Here is a 13,812-nt window from a genome sequence, read left to right as displayed (position 1 = left end):
TCGTTAAGTGTCTGCCTTCGGCTCAGGTCATGGTCCCAGAGTCCTGGAATCAAGCCCGCATCAGGCTCCCTCTCTGTGGGAGGCCTGCTTCTCCCTCTCTCACTCCCCCTGCTTGTGTTCCCTCTCTCGCTGTGTCTCTCTCTGTCAATTAAATAAAGAGGAAAAAAAAACTAGCAAAATCTCTTGGTTCTTTTGGTGATTCAATGTCCTCCTTTTGGATTTGGAGTCATCAGCCCCCTGGGGCCTGACTTGTAATTTCGGTCCAGAGAAAACAAGGGCTGATGGGGTAGGTCACCTCAAGGTCATTCGGGGCTCTATTGTTTAAAGAAAGGCTAGCTGCTGGCCGCCCCTCAGCCCCAGCGACACACATGCCCAGGGAAGGTGTATGGTTTTGGCAAGTAGCCAGCAAGTTTCTGCTTCCAGGATGTTCAGAATGACCAAGAGGCGGCTGCTGCTGACCAGAGAGGCTCCATTGGGGTGCGTGTGTTTGTAGGGGGTGCCTAAGTCTCCCACCTTCCCGAAGAGCCCCGCTCTGATGGCCTCTGCCTTTCACTCTCCATTCCTTCCCAGTTAGAGACCAGGCAAGGGTATGAAGCCACCCAATGGCGTCATTTTCTTTTTTTTTATTTTATTTTATTTTTTTTTTAAGATTTTATTTATTTATTTGACAGACAGAGATCACAAGTAGGCAGAGAGGCAAGCAGAGAGAGACGGGGAAGCATGCTCCCCGCCAAGCAGAGAGCCCGATGCGGGACTCGATCCCAGGACCCTAGGATCATGACCTGAGCCAAAGGCAGCGGCTTAACCCACTGAGCCACCCAGGCGCCCTAGCGTCATTTTCTAACCATTGATCAAGCTGTTTTCTCACTCACTCATTCTTGTAGGTGCAAGATATAAAAATTCCCTGGTTTTCTAACCATGCCTTGAGCAGAGAATTTGGACTCTGAGCTTGCCTTTCTCTCTTTCTTTCTTTTCTTTTTTTTTTCTCTTTCTTTTTCTTTCTTCCTTTTTTTTTTTTAAAGATTTTACTTATTTATTTGACACACAGCGATCACAAGTAGGCAGAGAGGCAGGCAGAGAGAGACGGGGAAGCATGCTCCCCGCCAAGCAGAGAGCCCAATGCGGGACTTGACCCCAGGACCCCGAGATCATGACCCCAGCCGAAGTCAGGGGCCCAACCCACTGAGCCACCCAGGCATCCTCTTTCTTCCTTTTAAAAAAATTTTTTTTTATTTGACAGAGAAAGAGAGAGAAAGAGCAGAGCATGCATGCACATAGGCAGGGGGAGCAGGCAGAGGGAGGGGGAGCAGGCAGAGGGAGAGGGACAAGCAGGCTCCCCACCCAGCAGGGAGCTCGCCTAACAGGGACCCCAGCGCTAGGCTCAATCCCAGCACCCCGGGACCATGACCTGACCCGAAGGCAGACGCTTAACTGACTGAGCCCCCAGACACCCCTGAGCTTGTCTTTCTTTCCTTCAAGCTGTGTGGTGCTATTAGCACCACCCTCTGACCAACAGCCCCTGACTTCATGGTAATCCTTATACTCTCCTCTGTCAGGAGCCGCCAGATCACCAAAGTCTTTCCTTTGAGGGGCACTTTGTTCTGGGGGACCGCGGGATCAAGTGTCTCACTGTGGCATGCCATGGGCTGCTGTCATCCTGTGCCTTAATACCAGCTGGATTTTCCCCATCCTCTGGCCACTTCCCAGCCTTCGATCACCACCGTTTCCCTCTGGGCTTCTCGCTCCTTCCATGCCCAGTCCAATGTGTATCAATCAAGATCCTTGCTTTAAGCAACAGAAACGAATTCCGGCGACTCTATGCAGGAAAGGAATTTGCCCAAGAGACTGGTTAATTCCTGGGAGCTCTTGGAAAGCTCAAAGGATCAGGTCTGGAAGACACCTCACTCCCTCTGCTGGGCGCAGATGTCCCAGTCAGTGTCACTAAGGCGAGGTGGAGCTGGAGGGTAGCTGCTCCCGCTGCCACCGTCACCTGCTGAGATGGGCTTGAATTCAAAGTCAGGCCTTTGGGTCTGAAGACGGGGCCACCGTATGGACCCAGACACTAGGGGCAAGGAAGGCCAGGAAAGAGAGGCAGAAAGGGGCATTTTCAGTTTCTTTTCCGAGAGGCAGTTTCTGTCTCCAAGCTAGGGGACACCTGAAACTCAGATGTGGAGCGGCCAAAAGAATGACTTGTGTCCGCTGCAAGAAACCACTGGGTACAGCCAGGACCCCGGCCTGCAGCGCTGTCCTCGCCAGCCCAAGCCCTCACCGGGGTTCTCGCCCCCCTTGGGTGGAGGGGTTCACAGAGTAGTCTGGGGTCAAGACATCACAGCCTGGAGGTGCTCACAGAACCAGAGCCTGCCTCCAGCTGATCCCACTGGAGACCTTCAAGGAGTCCTCTGGAACTTCTTGGAACATGGTAGTGGCTGCCAGGGAGGGACTGAGATCCCACAGTTCCTCTCATCTTGCTCTCCACCTGATCCCGTCCGTCAGATGGGGGTACTAACCGCTTCCGCCCTGCAAGGCTGCCGTGAGGGCTGAGATGATGCCTGTGAAAGCACGATGCTGGCAGATGGTTGGAATCCAATCATTTCTGGAGGCTGGTTGTGATATTTTAATATTGGGGATGATACAATGGCCCTTTCCTTTCTTCCTGGGGGCTCTATGAAAATCAGGGAACTACTTTGCATCCATTTGATGAATTCAGGATGGACACACCTGGGAGTCAGCTTGGGGAGCTCTGGAGACCAGCTGTCCAGGATCTCTACTCCCTTCTGCTTCTCTCCTTCGTCCTTATTCTAGTCCTTCCATCCACTTGGTCTGTTTCTGTCTTCTGCTTTCTTCCCACCTGACTGCTGATGTCCCCTGTCCTTGTGTCATCCGCTGTCACTCATTATGATACCTATGCATGAACTATCCTGCCTGTGTTCCATGAACCAGGCACTCACAGCCTGGGGGAATGCAAGAGGGGGTGTCCCTTTGTAAGAGATGAATATGGAGCAAAAACCTCACCTGTTTCTGGTGCTTGGCCCCTATAATAGTTAATATTATGTTTCAATGTCAGCCACAAGGTGGTCAGCCAGAGACTTGGCCAAACATTATTTGGAGTGAGTCTGTGAAAGTGTTTTTTTGGATGAGATCAACATTTGAAGGGGCTGACTAAGTAAAACAGATTGCTCTCCCCAGTGTGGGTGGGCCTCGTCTAATCAGTTGAAGGCTTGGCTAGAACAGAAAGGTTTATCTTCCCAAGAGTAAGAGGGAACTTCTCCTCTCTGACTGCCATCGAGCTGGGACACCCATTTTTGTTTTTGTTTTTGTTTTTTTTCCTGCTTTCAGACTTGAACTGAAACTTTGACTCTTCCTAGGTCTCAGACGTGCTGGTCTTTGGACTGGAACTATGCCACTGGCTCTCATGGGTCTCTAGTTTGCTGACTAAAGATCTTGAGACTTGTCAGCCAATTTCTTATAATAAATCTCTTTCTGTCTATGCCACCTATTGGTTCTGTTTCTCTGGAGAATCTTGACTAATACAGCCCCTGAGTGGGGGTGGGGCCAAACCATGCCCCCAGGCTTATCTGCTCTGGGCTGCAGGTGGCAGGTGCCCAGGAAGATGCCTATTACACATGTGGACAAGGTTTGCCATTGATGGTGAACTTCCCAGATATTCCACTAGCACCCTTGTTATCATTAGCCCATAACTGGCAATCTGGGGGCCACTGAGTGGTTTTTTCCCACTTGACCCAAAGCTGGGTCCTGTGGTGGAGGCCCCACGAGGGTGTTGCAGGTTTCTGCATTCTCTCCTTTCTGGGCAATCACGTCTCACTCGGTATTCCCAATTTTAGGAGATGATGTTTAGCCCAAATAGAATGGAAAGCTTATCTGAATGCTCTGCCTCCTCTCTGGGGCACAGCAGGCATTTCTAAGGGTCTGTGCCCCGTGTGGTAGACATGGGTGTGATTTTCTGTCCCCTCTGGATATTGCAAATGTGAAAGTGACCACAGGTATAAAGATGTGCCAAGGGGAAAGATGCAGGAGGCCAGACAAGATGGAAATGTGGACATTTGCTTTGGTACACAGGGCATTTGTGTGATGTGTCCTTGAGGGGATGAATCAGGACCACAAATGAGAAAGAAAGGCCAAGGTGACAACCTGCCCACTTCCTAGGTCTGGATCGTCAGTGCCTTGGGGACACTGTCGCCAGTATCCTGTTCTCCCCAGAAGCAAGGAGGGGCTGGGTGAGTGCTCTCGGAGCTCATGTGGCATGAAGTCTGGAGAAAGGGGGAAGAAGGCTCACATTCACTTCTGTCTTGGCAGCCACGGTGGACCACGGATGATGATCACAGATTGAGGAAGAAAGGGGTTGGGGCCAGGGAGGGGCCCTGAAGTCACAAGTGAAACTCTGGGGTCTGATCCAAACCCCAAACAAAAAACTGAATTGATTTAATGGACTCTCATCTACATATTCCGAGGACATCAGCGGGTGCCTGCTGAGTGCCAGGCCCTGAGCACCGAATGGGATGCGCAGTGAACCGGAGCCCCGCCCTCTGCCATGGGCACAGCACTGCTCTCTCAAGTGGGGACCACCAAAGGACAGAAGCCCAGACACGGGACAATCTGCGGTGACAGTGCACTGACGCCGCCTCACTGGGTGTCTCAGCCCTCCCCTGCGTGGGTTCAGTGGACTCTTACCTCCCCCTCTGACAGAAGGCAGCGGGGAGTCCATTCCCCAGCCCAGGCCAGCTGCTGGCTTTGCTTCTCACTCATAGCCACCCTGGCCAGCTCCGCCGCGGCCAGCACCCACCCCCCGGGCTTATCACGCAGGCGGGGGCTCGTGGGCCACCAGCAGGCAGGCAAAACAGGCAGCAGGAGGACATTCGCGAATTGACTCTGCCAGGGCTAGGTGTCTGTTCAGAGGACACAGAGATCACGGATATTTTCCCTCCTGTCTTCTGACGGTACCACCCCCAATTCCAGGGCACGGGCGATGGGGTTGATTCCCGTCGTGGGTTTGGGGTGGAAGGAGATCAGACGGAGCTGCCCACTGACCAGGGCGGTGCTCTGCCTCACGGCCTCTTACGGAGCGATACCCAGGGCCTCGGAGCGGAGGAGCAGGGAAGGGCTAGCCTGGATGCCAGTGGGGCCTGTGTGCACTTGGGCCCTTTCAATGCAGCCCCCCTCCTTCCTCAGGCTCTGACCTTCTCTCTTGTTCTCTCTTCAGACCTCGCCATGGCTGGAGAGGCCAGGCCGGGCCCTGCCCAGCAGGGCGAGAAGCATCAGGGCACAGCCCTCTCTTGGTGAGTCTGTCCAGGGCTGCCTGCAGCCTGCAGGGGAAGGAGGCCAGTGGCTGTCTTGTCCGAGGCTCTGGGTTCCCCTGAGATGGAACAAGATCCCAGGAGGCCAGCTCCATCTACTCACTGTGGCACCTGCAAGTCTCTCTCCCTTGGCCTCAGGTTTTGTCTGTAAACTGAGGGAGATGACACCGTTCATTCCCAGGGCCTTCGTCACTAATGTCACCCAGCACCATCCTGCTGACAGAGGCTGGGTACCCCTTCTCCCACCTGGAGCCGGGGCGAGTGGGTCCTCCCCGGGGAGTCCCACCTGCCTGGGGCCTGAGGGATTCTTCCAGCTGGAGATGTTTGGGAAGTCACAAATGGGAACATGGCCTGGATGAAACCTTGCCCCTAACCTGGGAAGCCTAAAGAAAATGTTAAGAACTCTTGAAACATTTTCAGAAAGGAGGTCCCACATTCTGCCAGCCCGCGTGCCATTTTCACCAGCATAAGGCGAGCGTGTCCCTGAGCTGGGCATCTGTGGTGGCCTCGCTCAGCTCCTGGCCCTCCTGTGAGCAGTGGGGGTGGGGTGGGGGGTGGAGCGGGGTTCCCACCTTGTGGTGGAAGAGGCTGTGGGCCAGGGGTTTGCTGTTAGGAACCATGCTGTGTAAATGCCCTGTGCCTTCTGGGTTTAGCCTTGCCTCGTCTTCCTGGAAAGGAGATGGCAGGGATGGGCTGGGGGCTGCTCCCAGAAGTCTCTGCACCTTCAGCTTGACCTTGACATAGATGAGGCCCAATCTCTCCCTGCCGGCACTCGCCCGGGGGTGTGTCACCCTGTGAGTGTGCCAGTGTGGGTGGTTTTGCCACTGCTTTTGTTTTGGGCGGATGAGCAGGTGTCTGGTGCCGGCTAATGCGCGGTTTTTGAACTTGGCCTATCTTCAGTGATATGGCGCTGCCTACGCGCTCTGTTGGCTTGCCTTGTGTCTTGTAGGAGACTCTAGGGGTTTCGTAATGCTCTGTCCCCAGGGGCACTCCAGGAGGGAGGATGAAGCCTTTTGTGGGTGGGCAGTGGTGGCTGTGGCTTGGGCCCCTGGGATAGTGCCCAGAGGAAGGGCAGGGTGGGGATGGGGTTCTGGTGGCCGCTGAACTGCGGGATGTCCTCCCCGTGAGAAGGCGTCAAGTCCAGGCCGTGCGACTTGGGCCTGAAAATGGAAATTTTCAACCTGAAGGCAACGTTTTGTGGTCAAAGACTTGCCCCAAGTCTCTTCCCCTTGCCCCTGGCCCTGAGGACACTGGAAGGGGCCTGACCTCTGCCGACGACAGCACTCTAAAGCTGCGCCCTATTTCTCTTTTTGTGCGGAGCCCCAACTTGCGGACTGTACCAATTAGCCCAGACCAGGGACCAGATGCGGCTGTGTAGCCCTGAGCGCAGGCGCTGCCCCCTGGCGGGCAAGAGGTAAGGCCACAGGGCAGGGCACAGGCTTCAGCCCCGGCTGATTGCTGAGGGGTGGGGTGCGGTGTAGTGAGGGTGAGAAGCAGGACCCCCCCTTCCTCAGGCCCAGGGGATCCCTCTGCCTGCAGCCTGACCCCTAACTCCCAAACCGATCCTGCCCCGTCTCCACTCGGGAGCTCTCAAGTCTTGCTAAGCGGTCAGTGAAGCACCATTCCTGTACCATTCATTCCTGGCTACTTCGAAATGTCATTTTAGGAAAAAACGCGTGGGGGGTACCGGGGGAATAAAAAGAAAACTAGGAGAGTTTGCATTGGCCGGGAATCGAACCCGGGCCTCCCGCGTGGCAGGCGAGAATTCTACCACTGAACCACCAATGCTGCCCTGACAAGGATAGTGCCACAGAGACTCAGAGGGTCTGCAGCGGCCGCCTCCGCCTCTGCGCTCCGCCGAGGTTTCTCGCCTGTCTAGGGGGTGGGTCGGGGGACCCGCCGGCCAATCTAAGCGGATCCGGACCAGCGAAAATTCTCTCCGAGCAGTCGCGCCCAGCTGAGACGCGTCAGCTTCAGGTCGGCCCTAGCCCCCAAGCCCCGCCCGCTAGCAGCTCTTCCCCGCCCGCAGCCCGGCTGCGGGTTTCCGGCACCCCACCGGGGACGCCCGCCCCTACCGCGACCCCCGGGGGCTGGGTGCGCCTCTCCTGACGCTTTCCTTCCTCCGAAGGCGGGCCTCCCACCACCAGAATCAGCATCCCTGCGGCTTCCAGGCCGCCCCTCCAGACCCCCTGATGCCAGAAAGCAGGGGCGGGGGTGGTCGGAACTCGCACCCACCGGCCTGGGGGTGGGGGAGCCAGGATGAAAGGGAAGGGGGTCCCCTGAACGTCCCCCATTCCGACCTGGTGGTTCTATCAGCCTCGCCCCTGGTGGGCTGGGCCTGAGCTGGGAGCGTGGGCTCACAGCACCCGAAATTTGTTTTAAAAACTGTGCTGCCCCCGCTCACATCCCCTCCCCTCCCCCTCATCACGCCTCCGGCTCCAGGCGCAGGGGGCTCGCGCAGCTGTGTCCCCACAGAGCATCGCTGCCCAGGCCGCGACCCAGCTGTCCCTTTGTACCCATCTCCCCATCCCTCCTAGGCAACAGTTCGCTCCCTGGAGATGTAGGACACCGGAGACACAGGCAGTGAGAGTCTGGGACCTTCCAAACTCCTCTCTCCGCAGGCCTAGAGCAAAGAGGAAGGTGGCCTGGCCACAGCCCTTACAACTGCCTGGCTGGCCCTGCCAGAGCTGGGTTGCATCCTGGCCATCCCCACGCAAGGATTAAGGGCTCTCACGCACCCACCATGGCTTTGGGCCCTGACTTCACTCCTCCCTTTCATCCTTTGCCAGACCTAAGTTCCAGAACGGCAGCTGTTCCTGGGGCAGGCAGAGGAAGCTTTGGAGGGCCCCTGTCTGGCTGGCCAGAAGGCTGCAGGCAGTTGTCTCCCCCCTGTCACCCGGAACGTGACCCTTGTCAGAGGCCAGACATGGGGAAGCTGTGGTCCCCCAAAATGACCTTGGTTAAGTCCCTCAGGACTCTTTTGGTGGAAAATCCTGGGGTTCTAAGGAAAATTTGCATGCCTCAGTTTCTTCAAGCTAAACTGGGGTCTAGGCGAGGACTCTGGCCATGGAGAGTGACCCCCTCTCCATTTGTCTCTGTTGCAGCAGGAGTAACTATGACCTGGGCTACAAGCTGTACAGGGAAGATGTCCCCTACAGGTCAGTGAGTCTTAACCCTCAGTCCTCTGGGTAAACGGCTGGGCTGCTTGGCCTGACTCCCTCTGTCCTGTGCCGGTAGGGTGTATGAGTACCAAAGGATCCCTCCGCTCATCAGTCGTGTGCCTGTCAAGATCCAGAAGACCCAGGTGCGCTTGGGGGTCAAGGGCAGCTTCAGTCCCCACAAGGGCGCCAGAAAGAGCCACCTGCCCCGAGAGCAGATAAAGCGTGAGTGAGGGGGGACAGCCCTCACCTGCAAGGCTAGGGAAGAGCTGGGCGGACCTTAGCATTGAGGGCAGGCCGGGGAGCCCAGGCAGCAGAGCCCTCTGCCCTCCCGGCCTGGTGGGCACCAGCTCTGGCCCCTCTCCAAACAGTCCAGACTGAGGAGCTGCACTCCATCAGGGGCGAGCTGAGCCAGATCAAAGCCCAGGTGACCGTCTCCTGGAGAATCTGGAATGCATGGACCAGCAGAGGGACCAGCTTCCAGGTGGAGCACCAACTGTGGACCCAGGCCACATTCCCAGTGAGCTCCAGCTTTTCCCACGGCCAAAGGTCCCAGGGGCACCTTGGATCCTGCCCCGAGGCTTTCCCTCTGCAGGGCTTCTTCCTGCCCTCCTTTCCCCCACTCCCTCTGGTTGTTCCTATGGCTGGAAGGCCTGTGGCTTCTAGGATGTTCTGTGAGCCTCCCCGACCCCCACCCACCCATCCACTCTCCAGCTATCTGGAGGCAGAGCAGTATCCCAGCCCCTCCCTATCTTGTCCTTTCAAGCCTTGATCAGTGCTGGGCACCCTTGATCAGCACCCTTGATCAGTGCTGGGCACCAAGTGGGCCTCCCTGAGATCAGCTGGGGCCTCCAAACCTGGCCATTAACTGGTGACTCTCCCTGCACAGGGTCAGAGGACAGTGAAGAAACCAAGGGCCCAGGCAGTAAAGGTTCCTCATGCAGAATCACTGACCTCCAGCAGGATCCCAGGGACCAGAGCGCCCATCCGGAATCAGAAAGCTTTGAGGACAGAGCAGACCCAGAGGAGGCAGTGAGTGGCTCGGCACTTCCCCTCATCCTCACCCTCCTTGCATTTGGCTCCTTGTGGCCTCCCTGTGAACAAGGGGGAGACTCACATCCCTGCAGAAGCCTACAGTGGGGGTTGAGGGGAGACCTGGGACATGTGCCCCGTGCGACCCCCAGGAGATGGGCCCTGTACTGTTTGTTTTCCCCTCTCAACTCGGGCTGGGTGAACTCAGGGAGCTAGGGGTTGGTTGTGGCCTGACATACCACCCTCTCCTGGAAGCTGGGAGGCAGGCTTTGAGCACTACACCATGTCATAGGTATGCCTCATGGCCCCAGACCCCTTGTCTGAGGACCTGGAACCAGTTAAAACCCATTTCTGCCTTTTTCCTGCCCTGCCCCCACATCTTGTGGGGTACCATGCTCCCCGGGGGAGCTGTGGTACTCGGACCTTATTGGAAGGAGACCGTTGGAACCTGAATCTGATAAAAGCCCTCTCTGGGCTTTAAAGCATTAAAGGGCCCAAATGTTCCTGCCTTAACATGTCCTCCTCCCTGATTGGAGGTCCCTGCAGCAGGCCAAGCCCCATGTTTGTTGGGGCCACCTCTGCAAGGTCCGGGATGCTGAGGGGCTGGCAGTAACGAGCCTTCCCGCCTCCACCTATCCGGCCCTGTCCCCTGGACCTCTGAGCTCTGAAGGGCCCTTACCACTGCCCAGGCCTACACGAAGGGGCTACTTTGGTGTTTCTGGGTTTCCAGGCCTCAGGAAGAATCTGGAGTGGCCCTGAGCCGCCGAAGCTGCTGAGAAAGGGACATGGGCTGAGGGAAGAGGTTAGCAGGCAGGCCTGTTTCTTAGGCATTCCATGCCTCTCAGCCCTCCGGACCAGAGTCCTGCTTCTGTTTTTCCTACAGGGGAAGAACCATGCATCAGACCTGGAGGGCAGCCAGTAGACGGGTGGAACCCCTCCGGGCTCCTTCCCAAGTGGCTCCTTTGCTTGCCTCGTGTGGATTCCTAAAGGCCTCCCGAAGGAGACTGTGCCACCAGAGGCACCCGTTCTAGAATGAGCGCAGTGGAAGTGGAAGCAAGGCTCAGCCAGACCATCCAGGAAGCCTCCCCCATGAATGGTGGCTTTTGCTTTGGAGGTCATGTTTCCAGATAGGGGCCAAGAGGGAGGCCTGCAGCTGCCTAGCACAAGCTCACTGCGCTCATGAAGCTGAGGCCGTCTTGCAAGGGGCAGCTGCCCAGGCCCCGCTCGGACACGTCAGCTCCTGGGGACGGCAGGTACCGCGCTGGCTCCTCTTCCCCATCCCCCTGCCAGTTCCCAGTGTGGCGCGACCCACAGCAGCCAGTCACATTGGTGCCCAGGAAACTCATGTGCCTACAGTCCCCCTTCCAGTCTGAAACGGAGCTTTAAGTTCCTCAGTGTGCACCCCCACAAAACCCCCTCTAGTGCCAGACTCCTCACCTATAAAGCCATCCTTCAGAATAGGGGTATCATTTTTACATCCTATTTCTATCGTGTCTCTTGCTGGTGTGATACTATGTACTTCAGATCGGCTCTGGAAATACTATTATGTCAAAAGGGCAAAAATAAAATTTGTGTTTCTTTTCCCTTGGCCAGGGGTTCTTGATGTGGTCTCCAAGGCTTATTCTGGTCCTGGGGCTCCCTGAGGTCAGGCCTTCCTGGAGAAGCTGAGCAGGCCCCTGAGTCACACAAGTTCAGAAGCTCCTCCTAAGCCAGGGCACACAAAGGGGACCAGGCTGCCTACCTTCTTCCAGTTCAGACCTGGGCACAAACCCACTGGGCTCAGCAGCCACACAGGGAAGATCCCACTCTTGTGGTCACTCAGGCCAGCTCCACCACATGGAATAATGGCCAGGCTGTACCTGGTTTCCCAACACCCAGAAGCTCTGATCTCCTAGAAGTTCGTCTGCCCTCCCCCAGGAGCCAAGACTGGATCAGCGGCACCAAATAATAAACCCAGCCGGGTGGGGCGCCTGGGTGGCTCCGGCGGTTAGGCGTCCGACTCTCTTGATTATAGCTCAGGTCCTGATCTCAAGGTCACTAAGATCAAGCCCTGCATCAGGCTCCATGCTCAGAATGGAGTCTGTGGGATTCTCTCTTCCGCCACATCCCTGCCCCCCTTGCATGCACTTTCTCTAAATTAATAAATCTCAAAAAGAAAAAAGGAAAAAAAAAAAAAAAGCAAGCAAGCCAGCCAGCTTGGACCCCCACTTCTTCTTACCAGTAGTGGAGGAGGCCTCTAGCTTCCACCCAGGACCAAACCCCTTCCAGGGACCCAACCCTGAGCTGTGGTCTTGCCCACCAAACCAAAGACTGGAGAGAGCACCCAGAGTGCTCCTGGGCCCATACAACCCTCCCTACTCTTGTCACACCTCATCAGTGGCCAACTCTGATACTCAAGGCGCAGGTTCTCCTCCTCCAAGGCACATTTCCCCGCACCAGCCCCTGCACCTTTCAGTTTCAGCCGGTCTCTTCTACTTATGTTGGTCTAAGGAACAGGGCACATTCAAGACAATGGGGTCCCAAGCCCTGATACCAAGGGTCCATTACTTGTCCAAAAGAGCCTTGCTCCTTTAAATTCACTACTGAGAAGAACCACAATAAAAGACTTTTCCAGATACAAAGGAGTTTGTTTTAGCTCAGATATAAATGAGAAGGCCCAGCCCTCTTGTCCATTCTCTCAAGAGCAGACCAGTTCTACAGAAGGGAGTCACTAGCCGGCCTGCACAGGGTCCATCCCTTACAAGACAAAAGCTCCAAGTCCCGTTTTCCAGGTAAGTCCGCCTGAAAAGTCCTTTCCAACTGGGGAGTCAGGCCGCATTCGCAAGTTTCTTCAACTGGGTCGTAGCTGGGAAGCACCAGCTCAAGCAGAAGTTTCTTTAACGGCAGTCTGTAAAAAAAACCGTTCCAACACGGCTGTCCAGTGCATGGTTCTGTGCGCGCCTCCTCAGACCCGCCCTGGCCCTCCGAATTCTTAGCTCCGCTCAGTCTGGAAGCGGAGGGCACGGGTCCTTCGGAGGGCGGCGGCAGCTAGGTCCTCGCCGTCCGTCGTGGCTCCGGCTTCTGGTTCAGGACTGCGCGGCGGCGCCCCTCCGGCGAGCAGCCCGCACCAAGCACTGCTGCAGGACGGGGTAGAGGCGCTGGCAGCCCTCCAGGCCCAGACGCACTGCCTCGGCCCAGCTCTCGGTTGGGCCGCCCTCCCCGCTGCCCAGCAGCCCGGCCACCTGGTTGAGCACCGGCATGAGCGCCACGGTGAGGCCGGCGGCGGCGTGCTCCTCCTCGAGTCGCGTGGGGTCCAGCAGCCAGGTGGGCGTCGGCTCCGGCGTGCGGCTCAGGCCGCAGCCCACCACCAGGTCGTACATCTCGACGCCCGCGTCGGCCAGGGCGAGCGCGGCGGCCGTGAGCGCGGCGGCCAGAGCCGAGCCGCCGTCCTCGAGCAGCAGCGCCGACACCTCGAGCTGCGCGCGCGGGTAACGGCCCAGGCGCACCGCCGGCTCCAGCGCCTCCTGCAGGGCCAGCGCCAGCTCGCGCTCCTCCCCGCCGCCCGGGGGCGCGCGGCGCCGGCGGCCCGCGAAGGGCGCGCGGCGGAAGTCGCAGAGCAGGCGGCCGCGCAGGGCGGCTGGGGCCTCGCCGCCCGCTCCAGCCGGGCCGCCGCCGCGCTCGCTGCCCTCGGCCTGGCGCGGGCCGGACACGGCGCACAGCACCTTGGTGCCTCCAGCCTCCAGGTAGGCCGAGCCCTTGGCCTGGCTCAGCAGCCCGGCGCGCGCGTACACGGGTCGCAGCCGCGTCGGGTCGCGGGCGGCGGGCGCCTCATCCTCGTCGGCAGCGTACAGCTGCGGCGGTTGCGACTCCTCGGGCCCGCGGATGCGGCGGTGGTCCCCGGGCATGGCTGTGCCTACCGTGCGAGCCGCTTCCGCCCACCGTCCCGGCCTAGCGCGCGGGTTCTTCCGCCTGCTTAAAGCCGCGCGCCCGCGCGAGGACTGTCGGGATAGCGGCGTGCGGCGCCGCACCGCCCCCTGTCGTCCTGGAGGGAGAACCCCGAGCGTGGCCGATCCCCGAGGCCGCTTCAAGGACCCCGGGATCTGGATGGATAAATGGATAGACAGCCTGGGCAGGCCTGCAGGAGTGGGACCCGGTCCGGCCTGGCTGACCTCTAGCCTCTTGGGCCCGAGCAATCCCAGGGTGTACGTCTTCGTCCTTTCACTTGTGAAGGTTGTGATTATTTTTATTTTGCACTTGTTTGTGTGACTATCTCCTACGTGTTTCCCTAGGACTTCCCCAAGAGGGCTGGCGTTTTGTCTTGGTCATTCCTC

At 57.8% G+C, this 13,812-nt stretch overlaps 1 protein-coding gene, 1 long non-coding RNA gene and 1 other non-coding gene across 3 annotated transcripts; 1 reads left to right on the top strand and 2 right to left on the bottom strand.

Moving 5' to 3' along the window:
- Positions 1–7,029: 7,029 nt before the first annotated feature.
- TRNAG-GCC lies at positions 7,030–7,100 on the bottom strand. The gene has a single exon. It is a non-coding gene; the product is annotated as a tRNA-Gly (tRNA).
- A 1,835-nt stretch (positions 7,101–8,935) lies between these two features.
- LOC111152790 lies at positions 8,936–10,457 on the top strand. The gene is made up of 3 exons (XR_002640946.1): positions 8,936–8,990; positions 9,360–9,502; positions 10,386–10,457. It is a non-coding gene; the product is annotated as an uncharacterized LOC111152790 (long non-coding RNA).
- A 1,657-nt stretch (positions 10,458–12,114) lies between these two features.
- LOC111153041 (exosome component 6) lies at positions 12,115–13,768 on the bottom strand. The gene has a single exon (XM_022511850.1). The coding sequence runs from the start codon at positions 13,384–13,386 to the stop codon at positions 12,568–12,570; it is 819 nt and encodes a 272-aa protein (XP_022367558.1). The 5' UTR covers positions 13,387–13,768; the 3' UTR covers positions 12,115–12,567.
- Positions 13,769–13,812: the final 44 nt, after the last annotated feature.

Source organism: Enhydra lutris, unplaced genomic scaffold (assembly GCF_002288905.1).
Source record: "Enhydra lutris kenyoni isolate GAN:26980312 unplaced genomic scaffold, ASM228890v2 scaffoldscaffold30, whole genome shotgun sequence".
NCBI lineage: Eukaryota > Metazoa > Chordata > Mammalia > Carnivora > Mustelidae > Enhydra > Enhydra lutris.
Note: the sequence above shows the minus strand (reverse complement) of the source record. Positions and strands in the feature narration are given on the sequence as shown.